Genomic DNA, 25,105 nt, shown 5'->3' on the forward strand with positions numbered 1-25,105 from the left:
GATTGTTCTTACTTAGATTGATACCTTCAGCAGATCTTCTCTGGTTATAGTTACCCAGGAGAATCTTTGCCTTTTCATTTCCTGTAAGTTATTCCAATAATTGGTTTTGATCCCATCTACTTTCTTTTCCAATGCTTTTTCTATTGTTCTGTAGCTGATACATACAGTAGGGTTCAGGTCCCATGAAAGGCTAGTCTGCCCCTGCTTTAGATAGCTTATCATTTATTTCATTTCCCTCCTCCTCCCTTGTTGGGTAACTTTTTTTGTCTAACTCATTTTATTTTTCTAATCAATTCTAAAGAAGTTTGGAATGTATAATATTGGAGCTTAAATATGTAATGGCTGCTTGGCTATCGGACAGGATGATAGTCTCCTATGCGTTATTTCCTCTCTAGTTTGAGCTGGACACATTTTTGAATTGCATATATTTCTGCTTTGAAAATGCTTGGTGTGTTGCCCATGCTTTCAGGATGTGAGGTTTTATAGCATTTCTGTTCATTTCTTGTATGGTGTTTGGTTCCAATTACTTCTACAGCTTAGTATTGAGGTAAATTTTTCCTGAAAGTTAAACTTTGATTCAAATTCATTCACACTTATTAGTAATTTCAACCATCACGTGTTTAACGAAACAAAGGTCATTTTACAAGAAAAAAAAATGCACAGTGTATAAAACGTGCCAACCGCCAAACTCAGTACAACCTTTGGATTATATTTTTAAATAATACCTAGCCTAGATGGTAAAAAAATATGAATATTTCAAATAAATATTTGTAATTCAGAAACCAATCCTGTGCTCATCTGATTGAACCGTGTGAGATTTTCCACAAATGCGGATCCAATAACGTGCTGTACCCTCTCAATTTAGATAATAATCAGTGTAGACGTGTTTCATGTACGACACACATCGCGTATATTTCCGGTTGTCTGCTTATTATGCATTACGTTTCCAATTACAACCGATAAATCTACAATAAGTATCTCTATCAGGTAATGAGCGTAATATGAATTATAAAATTGTTTATTTAAAACAGATATTTCCGAATTTCGAAATATGGAACTTTTCAGAGCACCCGCTTTGAAATTTTAACTTTTCGCAACTAGTTATGGGCTATTTATGTTATAAGGGTTGAAAGTAACATTTTATGTTGTGCACGAGGGTGTTTACGATAAAAGCGAAGTGGATAAATTTCACGATAGAAATAAAATTCACAAAAAGGCTATACAATAATATAGTATGCATCAAGTGGGGAAAGTTAACTTTACTCACGAATGTGAATGTTTTATGGGACACGCGATCCACTGTAACATTGACCTTTCATTCCAATATATTTTTTAGAAGTACAAATATCTATTTAACAGAATTAAAAATAGTATTTTTGATAAATTGTTTGACAACAAATAAAAAACTACCAATTACAAAAGTCGAAATTAATTGAAAACATGAGATTAATTTTAAGAACAATTACTTATAAATAAACGTACTTTTATTAGTAGATATTACTTTCATTCAAATATCTCTGTCATATCTGTCAATATGTTTGATTTTTTGAGGACATAGTCGCCGAACTTTGTTTCCAAAAATGAACGCAATTTTTTATACATGGATATATCAATGTTATTTTTCATACTGATAGTACTTTGCCACATTGAATATTGTAACCAAAGTATAGACGCTTCCAAAGATTCCCACAGCTCTTCAAAATATACCAAAAGTACACTTTTGAAAAATTTGTGATTTTATTTCTCTCTCTTCTCCACCCCATACATTTTCCATATGCCAATTTCTTCGAATTTTCCGACAACAAAGTTACTCCAGCAATGTATCTGTAGGAGTATTATTAGAATCGACACTACTTGCAGTATCCTTTTTATTTGTTATAAATATGTATTTATGAGATGTTTACGTCGATTTTTGTTGATTATCCATATAAATGATATGGTGTGGGCAAAGTTCGGTGAGAAATAATATTTCTCGCATTATGAGCAGTTAGTCTTAGAAATGATTAATCAGAAGTTGCATAGAAGTTGCAAGAAAAGTTCCTTGTACAATTATCCTATTTTTATAGAAGAATGAAAATTTTTCAATCCATTCACATTTTTACAAAGTATTGATCATGATAGATGCCGTTGAATAACCATAGATACCAACAAACTCTTCACTCCAGGGAAACCATCTTCTTGACATATTCAAAAGAGAAATCAATAGTATAGAACTCATCAACTGTAAGTTTCCTACCCTAAAATCGAGTGGGCTGGTTAAAAACGGAGGTGATGTAAGCGAATATTTCAAGGAAAAAGCAGTCTTAAAGAGAAAAAGAGAGATTATAGTCCCGAAAAATGAAAAAAAAAACCATAGATAAATTCACACAACTTCAGAGCTTTATAGATGAGACATTATATAAAAAATACTTGATGGTATAAGTTGCTTCTATTTTCAGAATATATGGAGTGTACACCAGGAAAAGAAAGCGCAAAAGTTTTCATTCGTTTTGTTGTTTTGATAGTAATTAGATAATTTCTTTTATTTCTGGTATATATTATAACTCATTCAATATTTCTCAGCTATACTAGTTTAATAGAAAATGGGAATTTATTTTGAATATTTTTTATTAGCGTAGTCGAATAATTCGTTAATGTTGTACTTTGAGGTTATTATTGCAAAAATTAGGAAGATTTGATTTTTCAAAAATATATTATAACTCGATTTAACCTAGATCTGTGAAATGTTCCTATCTTTTTCGACAAAATTGTCAATTGTACAGAGAACGAGCTAATGATTTTTCAATTTACTTACAGGAGATAGTATCCAATTCGATGTCTATGAAACGATAATTCGACACCAACGCCAGCCAAAACTGAAAAAGAAATTGAGACAATATCAGTTATATATGCTTAGGCTTATTCGTCAACCAAATAAAACTATATAAAAGTGATATTTGAACATTCTTTTCTATCAACATCATTTTCTATCATTTTTCAAGCAGAATTGCTGTTCAAGAAATTTATCTCGTGTCTAAACTAAAATATCAGGACATAAGAATTCAATTATTTTCAACTTAACTAAAATAATACTTCTATATAAAAAGTTCCTTTCTCCTTAGTTATTGGAAACATAATTATCTGATGGAGTATTATTGAAATCGCCACTACTTGCTTATGTAATTTTTTTTCATTTTCCGTATAAATGTATGTGGTATGGCTGAATTTGAAAATAACTACCCGGGAATAATTTAATTGATAGTAAAAACCGGCAGCTTTTGTGACAGTCAGACTTGTATAGCTTCATTATATCCTTTTATTTTTTATTGTTTGGTTGTCAGAAAAAAATTGATTTAATTTAATAGAAAATTAAGTAAAATGAATCCTGAATAAATATATATGAAGCGAGTGTCAAATGTAGAAATAATAAGCATCAATTGCTGACCATCAAAGCAAAGTGAAGAAAATAATATCGAAGCTATCTTCATTATTTCCCGATAGTTTTTGAAAAGGACAATTCCGGTAATAGAAAATAATTTCATTTTCACGTGTTGTCAAAATGTACGCCTTTCAACTACCTAGTTAGGGAATGCCAACCGCCAGTACTTTTTATTACTTTAGAAAATGTTTTATTTTTCATCTACATACGTACAATCTCTGATAAAGAATGTTACTATAGATAGTTCCTTATTTCCAAATTACAACAAATTTCATATTATCACTTCACCAACAGTTACATTTTCACTTTATCTGACGAGCTGCCTCCAAGATCAGTTTGTGTCTCCAAATGCAGAAACGCTTTTATCGGATCCTTCGTCAGGCTAGTGTTGGTAGAAATATGTATATTGATTCTTAACAATTCAATTTCATTCTTATCATATTACTTCCATCTTCTTTTGTGTTATTCACAGCTATATTTCAAGATTTCAGAAATAGTCAAATCTTATAATGAAATTTCACATAAGATGTATAATGTAAAATATTTATCAAGTTGCATTAGATAATCTTGTACTGTATGTTCCATCAAAGGTACTGTAATTGTAATAATGTTATACTGTCATTAAGAAGTGAGAAAAGTTATCGTAATTTTGTAAAATATTTTTCAAATTTTGATTGATAAAACACTGATTGTTTACAAAAATAAAAATGAAGAAGAATCTGATTGTAGTCCTCTTGAAATTGCATAAAATGTAACTCAAAACCTTTTTCCGAAAAAAAAATGTACATGAAATCATATGGCGATTTTTGAATTTGATAAAAAATCAAAAACTACACGAAAAACTCTTTCTGCATATTTTTAAAAAAAGTCAACTCACTGGCAATGGAAGTCATCAACTTTATGGTCCCATTATATAATTACAATAAATTTAAATTTAAACATTGATATAAGTATATTTCATAAAAGTATTTTTTAATGTGTTCGAAGATAAAATGATATGATACTCGTGCGTGAAGTACTATCGTGCATTCAGTTACCCTTGTGCCTTTAATTTTCACAGTTCGTGCCCAAAAGTATCACTTCACGCACTTGTATCATAAATAACTATTATTAGCTAGGAAATAGTCAATGAAAACTAGAAATAAGCGCATATAAATACAGCCAAGAGTGAAGTGATGGTGAGATGAAAAGTTGATAGTTTTGAAATATTCAGAAATAAGGATGTAATACAGCACTAATCATCTAAATAACTTATAGCAATGCGATCACTCATTTTAAAAATCATTTTAAGGACTATATATAATATTTATTATCAGAATAAAACGTGATTCAAAAAATTTATGAAAATAAAAATATACAAAAATTTCACAAGTGAATCATTCTAATAGAACTGTTATTATAACATAACAAACTTATATTCATGAAATTATCTGGTTATAAGACAAATTACTATAATTATCGAAGAGAATCCTAAGAATTCCTATTAAAATAATCGCCCCTGATAAGATTCTCTAGTATATCAACAAATGCAGAGTAAATTAAAAATATATGAGCTAGCATAATAACATGTGTCATTGACCAATTTAATGAAATATTCCTTTCACTCCTATAATTATTTATCTAGTTGAATATAGAAAAATTGGAAACTCAATCTATAAGTATTTATTCTATTACCTGTAGTCTGCCCATAAATGACCCTGCACTTTCCAAAACTGCCATTCACATATCTGTGTGTGGACCAGAAAATACTAAAACTAATTTTAACAAAGTGAAATTTGAAAAACTAAATTTTTAACTAACTAAAAATTAGAAGAGCCTAGTTTTGACTGAATGAAAATTTAAGTTGTAACAAAACTGATACCGAAAAGACATTTTTAACCAATTTATGTCTAGAAAAACCAATTGTCAACATAATTGATTTCATATAAGCAAACCAACAAGTATTATTTTTAGTATAATTTTACCTAACAGAACCAATTATTGGCCTATAGAACATGAAAAAACGAATTGTGTTTAGAAACTATACCTAGAATTATTTCATAAGTAGCTGTAAGTTTAAAAAATATATTTTAAATGAAATAAAAAGCAGAAAAGCTAATTAGGATAAAATAGACTTCGGCAAATCCATGTTTTAAACAAATATAATTTGTGAATACATTTCTAATCAGGTTACGTACGAGAAAACCTAGTTTTGAGTTACTTATATTCAGAAAATTCAACCCGATAGAGCAAAATATTAGCATATAAAACATGGAAAATAAAAAATAATCCAGAAAATACCTAGATCTAGCTTGTAAGCAAGAAAAACTAATATAAAAATATTTTCGATCAAATTAAAATGAGAAAACCCAATTGTTGACAAAATGGAATACAAAAAATCAAAGTTTTGATAAAGCTGAGCTTTTAGAACCATTTTAAGTCTAATAATGATAAGGAAAGCCATTTTTTGAATGATACTTCGAAAAGCTTTGACTGAACTCAACATAAAACTAGTTTTTATAAAAATCATATAATAGAGACAATTATTGGACAATGAAACATGAGAAATATGATTTTATTCAGAAAATAGCTGAAACTAAATTTTAAGTAAGTGAAACTAAACAAATATCTCATATTTGAAAACCGTAAATTTCGATCATCAGTTACAGAAAGTATTATTCTTTTTTGGTCAATAAAGAATTAGTTATGCTTATTATATTTTATAAAATATCCGAAAATATCATAAAATTTTGTTAGTGATAATGGTACGTTGTTATTGACAAATGTTGCATGTTACTGACCAATTATTTTCCATTATTTTCCATTGTAGCGCTCTTCCCACTGGCTTAATATTTCAACGTACTTGATTTACGAGTATGTGTGGTGTAGTGTATTACCGAATCCAGATTAATTTCAAGGTAGGTTGAATTGCACTCCAATTAACGTTTTTCATCAATATTGTCCAACTTTTTTTCACTGATATGATATTTCAATTATAAGGCCGCACAAATAATACGAACATCTTGAAATAAATATATTATTAGATATATATGTGCGTACGTAGATAATTGACAATTTATTTCTATTAATGTACTTTATCCAATTTTTATTAATGGCGTCATTAGAACGACAAGCTCGAGATAAATGAATCCTTGATAAAGTATTTTTTGATTCGCTTTTGTTCACTGATAGAACGGTGAGGATACAACACAACTTGCATCAATAACCTTCCGAAAATCCCATCCCTTGTATTCTCGACCACAATACGTTTGCAGAATCATCCCTTTCCTACGTTCCTAATCTTGATTAACACGGGCAGATCATTAGAGATGAGATATTTCACTAAAAATATATCATTAAATAACTTTATTTCTAATCCGGATGAATGAGCATACATTCAACACACTATTTAATTAGGAACAATTAGAAAGACCGACCAAAAATTGGAACAGACCAAGGAATAATCTACCTCAAATTCAGATTTTTAACCCGGGTCGCGTTGTTAGAAAAAGTCCAACATTCTATGATTATCCTAAATACTTCTTCCGAAAATTTTGCAATATGGCAAAGTGCCTCAAGTCCAGTGTTAGCCATGAGTACGTGTAGCGCCTCTTAGTTCCGCGTTGTCCGCTGTGAGGTGCTGATATTTCTTGGATCAAATCTAACACGTGATCCTTAACGTATTATCTTTTGATAGAAAAATTCTAGCGACGCGACCAAATACACCAGCGCGGAATATCGTGAAGTAAATTGTGTTACTATTTTTACTATGCGGGTTTTATTTCCATATCTCCTTTTCGTATGGATTTTGTTTTGCAGAGTATTGATCTTGAAACGGAAAAGCAGCCTCTCAAATGATGAAATTCCTAGTGGTATAGAAACAGTGAATTCGAATAGTGACATCAAAGAAGCTTCTTCAGATTATGTAAATGAAAATACCGTTAGTGAACTGATTATGAAATGAGAAATTTTAAATGGAAAATATGGCTTGTAGAGTACCAATAATGGTTGGTATAAATGGGATGTAATGGCTAAAGCATAGACCACATGGGATGAAATTTAGCACAGGCAAATATTATAACAAAGTTGCCAGGAATTAGGTCAATTGCTAAAAATGCCACCTTGATTTTGGATTGCTAGAAATTATTTTTCAACGATGAAAGGGATCACCTTTCCTCATATTATGATGAAATAAATGTTATTGTTGGTGTTTTGTACATGGCAGGTGTCGTTAGAAGTCATCATTTACATACAACTTTTGGAGTAGTGATCCTCCCGAATTTTTCGCTGCTATAAGACGATTTCACACTTTATTTCGAGCCATAAAGTTTGATGACACTAGAGAAGAAAGGAGAAAGATTGTTAATCTGGCTCTAATACGTCAATTATTTGAACATATTGTAAGAATTATTTTTTATTATTAGTTTTGAAACCACATTGTAAAATTTCATATCCTGATTTATTTCAATTCTCTGATTTATATTTTCCTAATAAAAAATATATTTATTATATTTATTTATTTACCATCATACATTTTTGTCTCCAAATATATACACAAGTTGAACATAAATTATTATAATCTGAATTTCTTAATGTTAGCTTAGATTAGGTTAGGTTAGTTTTTTAATCTAATCTACTGTACGACTACATACGTGCGACCACTCCCGGGTTAAGCAGAACTTAATGAATCAAGTTAGGTTAAAGAGGAGAATTGGGTTGAATATTTCATAGATATCTGTAAGGCAAGTAACTACGGGACTTCTTGAAGCCTTAAATCAATTAGTGAGATAATTCAATATTATGTTATAGATATCTAAAACCAAAAAGCTACAAGCTGAATTTTGTAATCTCGCTTCTCTGGCTGAAGATTCGTTCAGGAAGTTGTATTCGACTTCAGTGAATGGAATGCACAAATAAAACCTTGTTCAAATTAATTGATCCTTTAATTGGTGTTAACACGCTTATTTTCTTATCTATTGAAGGGTTAAATTGAATTTCTGTATGGATACATCGCCGGTAATTCTAATTTATAATTTTAATCAGTCTTTTCAATGATTCAGAGGACGAAGTATCATTTTATTCGTCCCCTTTCCTTGGGTTGTTGCCTATATTTCGAAAGATATGTTGACAAAGGTGTACCTACATGAGTAATAGAAAACTTGTGTGTGACTTGAATATAAGTGGTGAGTAAAACGAATAGAGAAATTTGATCAAGAAAAGTTTGTAATAACTATGTACAGGAAGTTCTGAATTGTCTCATAATATAGCAGTGAATGTATAAGATGAACAAAAAAATATTGTGACTGATATATCTCTATTTGAAAATAATTGGAAATAGTAAAATACAATTTGTCTTAATTATATATAAAATGGTAACACTATCTATGATGTGTCCTGTTACGAAAACAACAATATCTTCTATAATGAAAAAATGAATCGCCGAATGTGCTGCTAAACGCAAATCTTGGAAACATCTAAGCTGATTTTGTTAATTCTTTTATTATAATATTTCCTGAAGTAAGAGGAGGGAAAAATTCAAAAAATGCCCGAAAAAGTTTGAAAACATTGTCATCATCAATATTTGTGGTAACAATGAACTGTGTGATAATTAGAATTGTTATGAGAATACATGGGAACGTTATGTTAATATTGGAAATTGAAAAAAGTATCAAATTGTTAATGAAAGCATGTGGATATCGTTGATTCACAAATTGGACATCCTACATCGTGTGATCCTATGTTTTTCAACGAAATCAATGGGTTGACATCTGAAATGCTATCGGTCGGAGCCCAATTACAAACCACCTGCAGTATTGTGTAAGTATAACCTCCTAACATAAACGTCGAATTTGTCGTTAAGCTATTGAATTATTAGTTGGAGTTTCAACGTCAATTTTCATAAAAATGCAGAATTGATGATTTTTTGTTTTCTTGTCACCTTTTAAATTTGATTTAGCATTCTATCAGAAAGCAAGTGTACAGAAATATTTGAGTGACTTTTCCAATACTTAAATTGTTCGAAAAGCTGTCACTCCGTGTGCTTTATCAAAGAACGCCTTTCCTGACTTTCTTTTGGTTAAAAATGAGCTTCTTAATGAGAATTTGAGAAAACATACTGCTCCATAGATAAATCTCTTCTCTTTCCAAAATAGTTTCATTTGGTTGATAAATGGTTCCCTTCTATTAAATGTTCCCAATAAATGGTATGCTACCTTTGAGTTCGGTTGCCCAAAAAGACTTTATCAAGACCTCCGATTCTAATTATATCAAAGAAAGGCTTCTTCAAGCTCATTTTCGTCAAAAAATGGCTATTCCCTCTTTTCTGCGGATGGATAATGGCTCCTTCGAATTTCATCTTATCCAAAAATGTCTTTTCTTTGTGTAGTTTATTCTAAACAAGCCTTTTTCAGTTTTACATTTAATGTGATTCAAATTGGTTGGATTTAATAAAAAAATAATAGAATCTGATGACAAAAATGCTTTTACTGAATTTTATTTGCCCAAAAAAATGCTATTCTTGGTTTGTTTTGGTCAAAACTTTTTTCAATATAATATGAACATAAAATGGCAACACAACCCGGAATTTTTAACAAAGACTTTTTTAAGTAAAATTTGATCAAACAATTGGTTTTTCACATTTATTCCTATAAAATAACACGTCGGAATCCAATATTTACAGAGAAACGCTCCTCCAAAATAATGCTTTTTTCTAATGTGAACATAATTGTCTTTTCAGGATTTAATCTCGTTGCAAAACGGACATTGACTTAATTTTACAGAAAAAAATGAGGTTTCAATACTTTTCTCAAAAACTGACGAATTATTTCATCATATCATTCTTCATTGCATAACGAAAATTTTGTAATCATCTTTATTTTGAACGATAGTGTATTCACCGATATTATTTTTATTAAGAATCTAAGAGTTTTCTAAGTACTCGTAATATGTTGAATTTTGTCATATCTGTTTCGTTCAGTAAAATATATATGAATATATATATTCTCAAAACCACATAATCAAAACCCATTATTCACTCATACAATATTCCTAAAGACAATTCCTATTTAGTTATTCGGATCAATATGAGGCTTGTGAATGACTGAAGGCTCTTTACTATATTTTGTATTATTTATATTTCATTAAACAAATAAATCTCATTCAGCAGTTCAGACTGAAATTAATTATCAGTATGTTTCAAAACCAAGGATACATATACCCACACATTGATTTCACATTCACATACATCAGAACCAGGACAACTGAGATTGAGTACACTGCTTCACTGAAAAGACATGCAAACAACTTTAACTAAATTACTTATATTATCATCTAAAAAAAAAAACGTGTAGAGGAGTTTTCTGGGTTGTCCCGTTTACTTATCGTTATTCTTCTTTATACGTATATTTTTGATATCATTCATGTAAGTATTCATTATTGTTTTTGGACTATTAGATAATCAAAATATAATGAGTTTTTCTAATATTAAGAACATTCCAGTGCGTTTAGTTGTAGTAACATAAACAGTCCTTTTTCAATTAAAAAGAGACAGTCTTTTTGGAAGAAAAGAAAAAAAAACGACGAATAACTTCTTATTGGTTCATATTCGAGGGCTTAATGAGGTACGAAATAAAAACAAAAATCACTAAGCATAACTAGTATTAGTCTTCGATATTTTTTCCTATCGCTTTCTGTCGATCTCCTTATATATCTTGACATCTTGGCGATTCCACAATTGTTTCACTAAATAGTCCATCTATGCGATTGCCAGAGTCTCTCATTGACTTTTTATGTTTCTTAGTTTTTTCCTCATTGAATACTGTTGCTAAACATGTGCAGTGCTCCTGCATGATTGAGCATAAAAAAATGAAGTAGAGGCCAGAGTTTGATGTCTTTGGTGCTACTATAAACTCAATGTTTATATGGAGATTTTTTGGTTTTAAATGATACAAAAAAGGTTGAGAGGATTCAAAATATTATATATATATATATATATATATATATATATATATATATATATATATATATATATATATATATATATATATATATATATATATAGTGTGAGCTGCTTTCCTTTGTGTAACTAAATATCTTCACCAGCCGAATGGTCGACGATAGGGAATAATGCAGCTGCGTCTGTACTCGCTCGCCCACAATTAAATTAAAAATAAACAAAAAAAAAATAATCGTCGTTTTTCCACCTTTTAGTCACGACGGCAATCACAATTCCAAGCAAGCACCACACTCCAGCCCTGCAGAGGAGTACCTCCTATATCAGGGCCAACTCCAACAAACCTTCATCTTATAAAAGAAATTTTATTTCACCCTTCCTAAAATAACGCAAGGAATATCTTTCTCTTTACTAAATAGTTCACGAAATACAAAGGAACGAATCCTTGGAAATATTGCTAACTACTTTTCCAAAGCAATACAGTAATTTCACAATTATACTGTGATTAAAACTATTTCACAGTCACAGTAACAATATTTTCATAAACTGAACCCATTATTCAGAATATACACTCGATGAACACAAATTCACTAGAACAGAACAAGTGTTAAGTTGGTTTCCCTATCCACTTATCCGTATTTACAGCATCCGAATACTTTGGATAATTATTATTGTTGTAGACTATTGTAATAATTTGGTGCTGTTGTACGTTAATGCGGCTGTGGTAATTTTCACTCGCAAACATCCGGAGAATTTAGTTTTGCTTCGGTGAATTTCCCATTTAAAAAAAAAACATTTTACGTGTCGACACATAACTGACTGACGTGCTGTTTAAAATTTCTGAAAATGTAACAAACATTATGAAAAGTGTATGCCTGTGGTTCGCGGTGTTGTTTATATACAAGAATTTTTTATAGACATTAAAATTTTGAGGTTAAACAGTAATAACGGTCATAATGGAGGCGCTTCAATAGAATGCATGAAATAAACAAATGAGAATGATTTTTATAAATAGGATAAATATGTCTGTCTATTCGTATCTACGTATAAACACATAACATATATAGGTGCTTCACGCAGGCCTTTTAGTGAATTCCTTCGAATATTTCCTATTTTTTGCTCTCATTTTCCAGTTCTGAATTCTTCTCTATCTTTTGGCTCTCCCTTTTCCGCATTTCACAATAATTTGAAGGTATATTTACTGCCTACTCTGTAAACGACTTCTATTCTAATAATAATATTCACCTCCGGGCATGCTGCGTACTGGTATAATTTTGCTATGGACTTATATACTAATTATTACCAATAATTTTCTTACTGATTGTGATTTCCTTCTGTATATTGAAATTTTATTGTATTTAGTTATTTTCACGTTTGTTTTTTAGTTTTTACAAGCGTTTGTCTACAAATTGTAACAATTTTTTAACAATTAAGCATTTCTCTCTGTCTCTCTCTTCCATCACCACTGCGTCCATCTTTTCCTTAGTCTTCCTTTTTTTCTTGTTCCTCCTTATTCTATGTACATCATTTTTTTGTTGTCCTAAGATCTGGCATTCTTTGTATGTGAACCAGCCATTCTATTCTTTTGAATCTCATTATTTTGCTTAGATCTGCTCCTCCAAATAGACCATAAATCTCCCTCTTTTTTATTGCCTAGTATCCTTCTAAGTATTTTTCTTTCCCATATATCTAACTTCTCTTCCTTTGCTTTGTCTTTTTGTAGATTTTTGGGAATCACATTCATCGCTCCAAACTATTTACTTTCCCTCATCATCCTCGCTTTCAGATTTTCCCCCTCATCATCGTCGTCCTTGATAACCACCCCAAGATATAAATAACAACTTAAAACTTGTTCCAAACCCATTGCCTTTTTTTCGTTCAGTTGTACTTACAAACTTCTCATTGCTCTTTCCTTTGTGGTGTTGACCTGCAGGTTTCCGTAAGCTTGTTTTCGCATTATTACATCGTCTGCAAGGTGCCAGTAGTTGTGTTGTTTTTGTTTTTGGTGCCCCTGTTCTCTCAAACAGATTTTACTTACTATCAATTCTATTAGTATATTAAACAGCGTAGTGAATAAATAATCTCCCTGTTTTAGTCCTGTGTTGATCTGGAAACATTTCTTTGATTTGCTTTCACATTCGTTTTTGTATGTGTCATTTTTGGAATGCTAAGATCGTTCATAATACTGTACAAATAGTGTCTGTTCACAGTATCGTATTATTTTTGAACATCAATGAAGACTGAGTAAATTGGCAGTATTTATACCCTATTCTTTGCATTTCCCTTAGAGTGAAAATGTGGTCTGTGACTGATCTAAACCAAACGCATTGGTAGTCTCCGAACAAGTTTTCTCCATATACTCTTAGTTTTTTAACTAGAAATATTAAGGTAATTTATAACAAAACTAATTTTCTTCAGTGGCGTAGAAAATAGGGGTATAAAAGTGACAACTAACCCTGACAGCGCGCCACTAGTTCAATTTTCCCAAAGTTTGTTCATGTCAAAATATTACGTTATTAAGGAGAATATTGGTCACCAAATTTGATAAAAAAATTTGAAGGCGTTCTTGATTTATGTCAAATTTTTGATTTTGATTTAAAGTTTTTAACACCCTATATCTCAGCGACTAAACCCCGTACGGGTTCGGATTCCTATATCAAAATAAATCAGTTGTTGAGATCTCTCTGTGGTAGAGCGTTGTCGGTCGAATATATAACGTGAACGTGATTCAAAGAAACATACCAAAAAGGCAATAACTCTCACGCTAAAGCAAACTACTAAAACGACCACGGCAGGATGACGTCGAAAAGGGCCTAAAAGAGCTAGGTGTCCGAATCTGGCGGAGAAAAGTACAACATTGAGAAGAATGGAGGACATTTGCTCGGCAGGCCAAGGTTCTTCAAGAACCGTAGCGCCAATTGGAATGCAATGGTATTTGAAAATATAATGTATATACACACATTAGTGATATAGTGTCGGTTGAACAAAAGCATATTTAATTCATACAATAAAGCAATATTACCAAATTTTGAATAAATAACGAGGACATAATACGATTAATTAATTTCATAAATATCCTATTCACGGATCGCCGATAGTTTCAGTTACACTTTGAACATCGCTTTACACAATTTTCAAAATTAATTACATTTATGCGTCCTATACGTTTTTGCTCTTTGAATAATTTTTTTTGTCAATTTATTTTTTAGGTTCACTTCAATTTCATCAAAACGTTGTTTTCTACATCAGTGGTTTTATTTAGTTTGATATGTATTTTTGCATAAAAAACCAACTGAAACTATGATACAATTAAATCACATGATGGACTCCGCAAAATAATATTCATTAATTGAAAGGAGTAGTTGCGAAATTAATGTAAACCATATTCCCAATACTTCATGCATAATATTATGGAAGGCTAATTTAAAGTAAACCAATAAGTAGATATTAATCTTCAACAGATAACTGGTGTGAGTAAAATGATAGAAACTTCAAATAACTAGAGACTTTTGCAGATATCGTTAAAACCTGCAAAAACGTGGAAAGTGCAATAAATAAAATAATTTCACAGTCGGTATCCTTCACTAAATGAATTTCATTCGTTGCAAAACATCAAGTAATTGTGAAATGATCTTGCTTCAAATGACATTAAAGGAAGTCTGCTCCCTAATTGATTATTATGGGAATCAGATTATCTAGTTTCAATTGACTATAAACATTGATATCCTAGGAATTTCAGTCAATTTCAGAATAAGAAAAATTTTAATTCGACGATCATACGTTGTAACCTGATGAAATGAGGTTGAAAATTGTCAATCAAAAATCATTTTCCCATATAATTGTATATATTTTAGCAATTCATAGTAAAATATTTTCATTTGAACGAAAGCGAATGATTGAAAACTTCTTCAACCACTCAATTTCCGAGAATTTTTCAAAAAGTGTGAAGATATAAAAAAATATTAAAACAAACGTAGAGATTTTCTATAATATGGTTTTTAATCACATCTGATAAAATTGTAATAAAAAAAGGTTATAATAATAGACGATAAAAAATCTGGAATTTGCATTTTCAAACATATAACCAATGAGTTACATAACAAAAGTTGAAAATATTTATAATTACTAAACGTGCTTTTCAACCAATAGAAAAAATTTTATCTATGTTTTCTTGACATTTTTACAAATGACATTTCCACCTTCAACATCACAAATGTATATATAAGAAATAACATCACCGAGATCATTCGTATGAAAAATGTGGAGACTTCTTCTTTAGCTTTTTTTATATATACATATAAAGTGGGGGTCATACAGCTTTCTTTATCGCATCCCACATTTCAGCACCACACTTTTCTATTTATCCACTCGTGTTCCTAGATAGATTTGTCTTTCATAAACTGTTAAATTTCTTTCTTTAAGTCCTTGAGTGTTTACCTCGTCTTCTTTCTTCGGCCACTTGTTTTGCTCCATCCTCATCACATGTCTGTACTAGAGTGGTTGTTTAGTCTGTATTTTCTCTGAAGTCGTGTAGACTCACCCTGTTCTTGGTCTTATATCTTCATCGTATATGGTCTGTTCTGAATATCCTTCACGAACTTCTCAAGTAGTCCATTTCCTCAGCCTCTATTATTTTCTCCTGTCTGTCGGTTGCATCCATACGTTAAAATGGGCTTCACTATGACTTTGTATATTGTCATTTTTGTGTTTAGGTTGATTTTTTTGACTAAAGCAATGATCCCAAAATTTGTTCAGCTTTTTTCTATTTTCCTTTTCTCATATCTTCTTTTATTGTTTCCTCTTCTGAAATCATGCTTCCTTTGTATTTGAATTGTCTACATCGTCCAATAGTTCAGGGACTCCTTGTGTGCTTTCTACCGGCAGATATTCTATTTTTGACATATTCCAACCAAATTTACTTCGTCCAATTTTCTCAGCACACAATCTGCATGGTCCTCGTCGCAAATTAGAATAGCTTGGTCGTCTGCGAAAAATAGAGTTGTTAAGCACTTATCCTCTATCTCAATTCTCATTCTTGCAATTTTAGTTCTCGAACTACTCAGAGCTTCCTGACAATATGATTTAAACATTATTATGGTTTCGATATGGTACTTCTTATCTTGACTACACCTTTTGATTTTCGGTATATGTTCTGAATAGCTCCAATACCTGCTGAGGTCAGATTTCTCCGAAATAGATTTTTTATAAAATTTCTAATATGATACACAGTTAAGCAATGTAATTGGATAACTCATGGCAAGTATTCATAGAAAATTTTAGCACCTATATTTTTAGTTTTTTCACACATGAGGTTTTTAAATATTTCAAGTGATTTTTGAGATGATATTCCATTATTGTCTACCTCAATAACTAATTGAAATCAAGTTTTATTGAAAACTCGTTTGTTTTCTGAATGGTAATTTGTGTTTCCGTTTTATCGGACTTTTGTCACTTTGTAAAGTGTCCAAATGAAGCTAAAAAACTACTTTAGGTCAATATAGCTGTTAGCTGCACTAGTGTAATATGAAATAGAGGAAGCTAGGTGCAAATTTTTATTGTAATAAGTAGCTCGCTTTCATCTTTGATTGTACTCGAACTACGTCTTCTATCTAATATTGAGTAGAATACCCTTAAGTAGTTGCGAGGAATTATCGAGAAAACCATTTAACGGCTGAGGTAGAGAATGTGACCTCATTAAGTTGTCTCCTATAATTCCAATCCATACATTAACTCAAAACATTCTTAAAACAGTGTTCAATAATATTGCATGCCATAGGTGATTATTTTGTTAATTTATCATACTTTAGAAAACCTTATCCCATCCGTGGAAAATATGTTATAGAAATTGAGAGGATTTCGTTGTATTTCATTTTATATATAATGTTATTCACCGAGGAAAATTTCGAGTTGTAAGAGCTTGAAGAGATTGGATGTGGAAAGCATAGTATTGCTGCTATTTTAAAGCTCGCAACACGGATGTGCATCCAATAATATTTAGGTGTTAACATGGTTTCTAGAGCGTGTTTCGAGCCTTAATTAATTTCATTCATATTCTCTTGTTCTACCCTCACATTTCTAAATGTCCGAGAACTGAATTTCTGTGTCAAATTCCATTATCAGTATCGAATAGTTAATGAAGAAAGTTAGTAAACTAAACCCCAGTTGTATTTCATTTTGTAACTATCAATAGAGTTTGACATCAGCCTACTATTGAAGTTTACGAGGGATAGCTACAAAGTCTGACATCTACGTGAAGACGTCAGCACTTATCAATATAAGCTGGGACATATATTTGCTCATGCGTCGAAATATTCTCACCAAAATTTTGGCTAATCTTAACGCTTAGTTTTTGATTAACAATCTTACAATCTAGTCGTGAAGATTTTTCTGAAAATGGAAAATATTAACCTGTCATTAAATATTTATTTTTGTGATGTAATACACCTATGCAAATTGAGAGGTTGTGCACATAGACTGTGCACCATAATTTCTTATGCTAAAATTCTGGGCTACTGATTATAGATGACCAGCTTTCAGTTTGGCTAAAAATGCGACAACCATTGAGTTAACCGGAAAAGTTCAACAAATTATAATGAAAAACCGGATTAAGGTTAAAAAGACTATCTGCATATCGAAAGAACGCATTTGACATATACCCACTGAAGAATTATCTTTGGGTATGATAACTGTGCATTGGGTGTCGCGTTCGTTCACTTTGGATTAAAAGCACATTCGAATGTACATTACTCATATTTTATTGACGCAGTTTAAGCAAAATTAGTCAGATTTTTTGGTATCGATTCGTAATTACCGATGAAGCCTCGATTCACTACTATCGGGACAACGAAAAAACAATTAAGATATTAGATTGAAAAAAACTGATTCGCTCCTAAAACGGCTCGGCATGGACGGTTTAGGATTGTGTTCATTAACTATATTCAAAAAGATAAAGTAATAACAGGAGATTATCACGCATCATTGCTTAATAAAGTACAGGAAGAAATTTGAGGACAAATTTGCTTTTTCATTAGGTCAACGCCCCTTCTCACACTTCGTTGATTGCCATAACTCAAACTCGCAAATTGTACTTCAAATTGGTTGATCATCCACCTTATCCACAAGATCTCAACCCCAGTGCAATTTTCTTGTTTCCGAACCCTGAATATTCACTTGGAGGAGATATATTTTTATCAGAGGACATTATCGCGCCTAGTTTGAGTGTCTTGTTTCTTGTTTAGATCAGAAACTATTCAGATATGCCTCATAATTGAAACTAAAAGAGTAAGGACGCTTTTCAAACGAAAAAGAAATTTTGTAATAATTTTTTAAAGAAACGTATTTGATAAATAATTTAACGGATGCTAATTTGACCACGTTAGGAATGTTGAAAAATAGCGATAATCATATCTTTACGTTTACTTGGAATTTACAATATTTCAAATTATTGTCATTAATTTTAAAAAACAATAATAGCTCAATATTACTCAAAAGCTTGTAGGAGCGATATCTCAAAAGAGGATAGATAGGCTGAGGCAATTTTGTTATCGGAAAAACTCATCATACGAGCAAAGAGAATATTGTCGCTTGAATATAAGAATACAATTAGTCTTCTCAATAATTTTCCATTTCACAGGTATCCGAAATTTGAATCAAATAATGAATATCAATCAAAAAAATATATGGAAAATATATTGATATTAAATGTAGTAGAGCTGATCCCAACAATTTAGGATAACCTCACATTGTAACCTTTTATGTACCGAAATAGGAATAGGAGCTTAGAAGTCTGATCCTGTTGTGCTCACAACACATTCCCGAATTCGAGAAAGTCATATCTCAGTATCAAAATGGATATCATCGTCTGTCTTGGAATGTCTACCACGTACATGTGTAGGTTGAAGAATAACCACAAATCACAAATGGCCCAATTAGAAGAATAAAGTCGATGTCTAATGAAATTCACAAATTTTGACGATGCATGTTAGTAATAAAACATTAACCCGCTAATATTCACTGACTCAAGAACTGCAAATAAACACTTTGTGGTGTACCAGTTTGCTTTAACTGCTGGATGTTCATGTTCAACCTCAATTTAATTGCTGCAGCTGTACCTTCTCTACTTTGGTAGCATCTCAAAATATATAGATTGCTTCTCGTATACCTACTGCCGAACTGAACATGAAAAAAATGTCGGCAGGTGCATTACCACAAATGTTAACAAATGCACATAAGAAAACTATCATGTACTATCGTCGTTATAGATCAGTTTCTTTCTTAGACTTGCGTGGTAAACGGGTTACTTTAAATGATTAAGCCATGTGTAAGTTAAATCAGTGGTTTGCAAAGGTTTATTTTTAGACGCATTAGATATGCTACTCAATGGATTAACTCGATGGACTCTATATTAAAAAATAAAAATAATATCTCTCCCAATTTTCTATTGTATGTGGGTCATGTGCGGAGCAAAGGCATCAGCATTCGTACATTTTTGGAACTTGTTCAAATTTATACACTTCTTAATGATTTATATAGATAAGGTTGATCATGCAATATACTAGAAAATGGCAAAAACGACGCAATATCCCTAACTTAAACAGTTCACTAGATGAAAATTGTTTGAAATGAAAGTTATATGTATGCAGAAGCTGTCGTCTCTTTTTCGTCTCCTTTGTCCTCGATTTTATTTTGTTTTTTGAGAAATTTTGGAATGTAAATAGGTTTCATCCCTCATTGGACTAACTCAAGCAATAGGAATTAATTATACTGATCGCATATAAAACTCATATTATACTCTCAAGACATAAAAGGTAATCGACTTCAGTATAATAAAGAGAAAAATCAATTTATATGTGAATACTAATTAAGCTAGTCACAAATTAATAAGCAGACTTTACGTCTCGCACATAAACACAGATTTAGTTACTAATTTACGTTCCATAACCCTCTTTCCGATTTGAATGCTCTGTTTTAACAAATTGGTTGTATAATGACAATATATGCATGTTAACATGTGTTCTGTATATCCAAATAGTCTTATAAAAGGATTTGTAGCGTTATGGTTATCGTTGGTTTTGATCCTAATTATTAGAGGAAACGAAGCTCCGGACTTTAGCAGTATTCATCCTTCTTTATTGCTGTCACAACCATTGTTTTAACTCTCATTTTATGTCTGCTATTTATTCAGTTGCTTCTGGTTTTACCTAAATTTATAGCGTCAACAAAGCCAATATAGGACAGAAAAGAGTTTTTTCTGTTACATTTTTTACAATTTGTAAGAAAACATTAGTCAAACCGTAAGGGTTACGGAATAAATTATTGTTTGATGGCTTTTTTCTCGTTACTAGCTCTCCTCATTTCATAACGCATAATCATTTTATTACCTGATTATTCAAAGTTCAGAGAAGCAGTGTTAAGTAACAATTCTCATATATCTGGCAACTGAAACGTGATGACGTGATAAAGATAACACCCAGCGAGGTACAATTAAAATAATTCATCAAGAGCTTACTTAACTCTACTTCATATGAACAGAGTGATGATGCACATACATTTGAAAAAATATCAAGCATCCTTTTTAACGGAACTTTGAAACAAAAATACTCAGTAAAAGTGTCGCTTGATGTCTATTGTAAACTGTAAAATTGTACAATTCATATTTAATTTCAAAAATATATCTGGTAGACGTAAAAAATTAACTTTTCGATTAGTAGATGTTTAATACATACAGTTTTTCTTTCGCTACGCAAATCCACCAAACTAGTCATTGCTTTCCATTGAATAAACATCTAAGTTTATACGTATTAGAAGACATAAATGGTAGATGAATTATCTGTTATGTATGGTTGTTGTTTAGAAACCTGCACTTTTATATGAAAGCTACAATGTGTACAAAACGAAGGGACAAATATCGACACAGTAATTTTACTAGGAATCCTTTTCTTTCATGTGCAAATCATTTGTATTGATAATGTCCGTAGTGTTTTGATGGCCTATTGGCTTGCTGAAAAGAAAACTGGGCTCGTCGCTCTTTTATAGATAAAGAACAGAAACAAGCAGTTGAGATAGGCTCAAAATGGAGTATATAATATTTACTCCTAGCTATACTTGGGATTCATTTAAATTTCAATAATTTTGTCAATCCATTTATCAATAGTATGATTGATTAACGACCTATGTGCTTGAAAACCTCTCCAAACGTTACTTCAGCATCTTTGGTCTATTGTAATACTCAATCTTTCCAAAGGTACCAGACTTTCCTGATTTAGTAATGGTTGAGGTAATAAGTATAATTATGAAAAAATTTCATTTTATATTAATTTTGGAATTTCAACAACCGTTATAATGAATATTTTAGTGCAGTCGTAATCAAACAAGCGTAAATTGAATTTCTTATTTCAGTCCAGCCGCCAGAGGTAGTTAAATATGCAAAATGTGAGTATAAACAACAATGATCATATTCTTCCAACAGAGAACCTAAATAATGGAAAAACAAATGTTGCGGGTAGATATACTGGTCCCTTTTCTTCATACTTTTACCCGTTTGGCACGCTGTGAGTTATGGAGCTTGTAGTAAGGGGTAAAAAAGAATTCGTAGCTTTGTTTTTGCGTATCTAAGTAGTTTATAAGTGAGTTTCAATCAAATAAAATCTCGGAAAAATAGCGGTATTCTACAGTGTTCAAAGTTTTGCATCAGATATCATTGGTCAAAGTTATTATGCACAATGAAATTTCTTTTGGTCACTTTGAACTGGTATATTTCAAACTAATTAGATTTTTTCTCATGCTCAGGTAACTAACTATATATTAATACCTATAGAATTGTTAATACGAAGATCTAAAGGCCCCTCCACGGGAGCGCAAGAAACGTGTGAGAAATGCGAATGTGGAACCGATTCGCGTGTTTTTCTCAATTTTGACGCGCTGTTCTCTGGCAAAGATGGAGAGATTCTCGCGAGAGTGTGTAGGGGCCATAACACATTTGTCTTCACTCAAATTATCAAAAAAAGTGCACAATTCGATTAAATATTTTCCACAATTATCGTTGTTTCCTAGATTGCAAAGCTACGTACCATTCACAAAGTATCGGAATTTTAGAACGCAGGACACTCAAAGTTGTACCAGAATCGTTTTATAGAAATTTAAGTTGTCCTATTTGTTCTAGCATAGTCAGATACAGTTTTCAAAGGACTTTTCAAAGAAAACCAACAAATAACAAAAAATAAAAATTGGACCAGAATTGTGAAGGTTTACTTGAGATAGAGAAAAAATGAGGATTTTGAACTCATGCAAATTACTCTTAATGGTAAAATGAGCATACGAAATTTTCAGATAAGAAAATATGTCAATATAGAAAATTCTAATAGTTAGAAAAGCATGTCAAAATTGGTACATAAACTCCATATCTAGATATTTTTTCATTACATTACTTGATACTCTATCACGTAGTCTATTAAATTATGTCATTTTGACACTAATAGTTGAAGCTATGTCACCTTGGTACTAATAATTGAAGCCACAGGAGTGCTCCGGCAATAATTTTGCAGACTCATGTCTATTGAAGTTCTGGAAGAATTTTCGAACAGCCTAAATATGAATTCTCAACGCAATGTCTCTAATTTAAATACAATTACTGTTTCCACAGAAACTTTAATGGAATATTCAATTCAATGGCTATTGTACTGAGTCGACGTAAAAATTAATGACTGAATCCCAGTCATTAATCAATCATTCTCCAAGGAACATACAACGACGAAAATTTGCATAATTAACATAGCAAATACGTGATAATTGCATGTGTATATAATCCTTTAGCTTCTCTTGAATATTCATAGTCTCGTTTACTCGATATATCAATAATGGGTACCCACGAATCCACAATACTGCAATTTCTAGTTTAATGTCTTAGAATTTCAATCATAAATATACTAATTGTTAACGTGTTCTAGTACATAAATATGAAATCTGCTTCATACTTATACCACTTTCGGTAAAATCATCAATTGATCATCCATTTTTATACAGAGCAGAATATATATGTCAATTAATTTCAATTGATTAAGTTTCCCTCACGATCATTACAACTTCAATAAGAATAATTCATCTAAACCTATTTGTTTTTCTAAGAATTATCGCTCTTAGTTTTAGTGAATTATCTTGATCTCGATTGTCACTTATAATGTACCTGATGATATTCCATCCCTTTCTTGGGAAAACTATAGTTTCGTCTCTGTAGAAGCTCTCATATTTCCGCAAGCCTCTTTTGTGAGTTTAAAATGAGAATATGATGAATATTTTTTTGCTTTTCCATGCATATTATAAATCTATATTGAGGTTACACCAATAAAAAAAATTGAGATTTCACACTAAATAGCAAATATAATTTGCCGGTAAGAGATTAAAGTAATGCCTATTATTGGTGATTTGTTTTGATGTCTTACGTCACTGGCCTGGCGCAGTTTCCACTGATTTTGAATTAAAATTGAGAAACACCACTCCACTACCAATATCCAAGGGAACTTGTTATTCCATTTGGATGACCAGTGGCCTAAGGCTAACTGTAAGCTGTATTTATCTCGCAAAATAATGAATAATGGCTTGATTTCGAAGAAAACAATGAAAAATCACGATTTGCTTTCAAAAACGACCGATGATAGTTTGGTGTCAAAAAACAGAAACGATTTATTGACTTAAGTCAATAAGTTAAGTTTTCTTTAGAAAAAGATAATTTTAAAAGTGTTTTTATTTGTACAAAACAGTTTTCAGAGAAAGCTTGCTTTCAAAATGCTAGTATCCAATGGCAAATAACGGTTGGCTTTTGTTTTCAAAAAACTGGATTTGGAAGATAGTCGAGCTGTCAACGCCGAGGTATAAAGTGCACAGCTGATGCGAATGTATTAGGAATCGAAAAGATATCTAGGTTCAGTTAACCGGAAGTAAGTTCTTTTACAACATGACAATGCTAAACCACATACTTCGAAAGTTATGTAGAATAAGATTGAAGATATTGGCGGAATTGAGCTCTCACCACATCCAGCATTTAGTCCAGACCTTGCACCATCAGATTACTATTCATTCAGCTCCCTGAAGACATTCTTACGTGGAAAAAATTGAATACAAAGAAGTATGATAAAAAGCACTGCGATACTTTTTTGCATTTGAGCCAAAATAATGGTTCGATGAAAGTATCAAATCGACATTATTTATGTTACAATTTTTTTTCAAGAAATGTGCATACGAGGACTCAAATCTCAAATATCTCAAATATCATATAAATTGTGTAAAGACGTTAAAGCTCGTATTAAAGTTTTATGGAAGATGTTTATTTCATTCTTCTCCGTACATTTCAACAATATATTGTGTTTCTTAAAATATTTTTTTACATTTATTTCATTTATTATTTTTTTATGTGCTTTATAAAGGCATACATCATTATCCGCAAAGAAAACTGTTATCTTTATTTTTATTCTCATTCTTCTATACTTTTTTATACCCATGGTATTTTCGATAGTATTTGTTCGATAGTGAGCAATAAATTAAGACCGACAAGGTCTCCTTATTCTAGATATTAGTATTATGTAATCTCAACTTAGTACTTCTCTCAACTTCACCTGATAACCTCAATAATAACTTTGTGAATGTAGCCAAAAATTTATCAAATTCTATAACTCCTTCTCGTGATCCGCTTCCATATCTCCCTGATGCTAGAGTGCTCACTTACAAAGTTTCTTCTTTATACCCGTAGTTTTAGCAAATATTAA

General features: G+C 31.3%; 1 protein-coding gene across 2 annotated transcripts in view; it reads right to left on the reverse strand.

The window, feature by feature from the left end:
- The window catches only part of LOC130444154 (uncharacterized), a 336,958-nt gene that overhangs the window by 145,746 nt on the left and 166,107 nt on the right, over positions 1-25,105 (reverse strand). For both annotated transcript variants that reach the window (XM_056779197.1, XM_056779196.1), the window contains exon 2: positions 2,795-2,855. In XM_056779197.1, the coding sequence (XP_056635175.1) occupies positions 2,795-2,855 (61 nt within the window). The remainder of the gene's footprint in view (positions 1-2,794; positions 2,856-25,105) is intronic.

Source organism: Diorhabda sublineata, chromosome 5 (genome assembly GCF_026230105.1).
Source record: "Diorhabda sublineata isolate icDioSubl1.1 chromosome 5, icDioSubl1.1, whole genome shotgun sequence".
In the NCBI taxonomy this organism is placed as follows: domain Eukaryota; kingdom Metazoa; phylum Arthropoda; class Insecta; order Coleoptera; family Chrysomelidae; genus Diorhabda; species Diorhabda sublineata.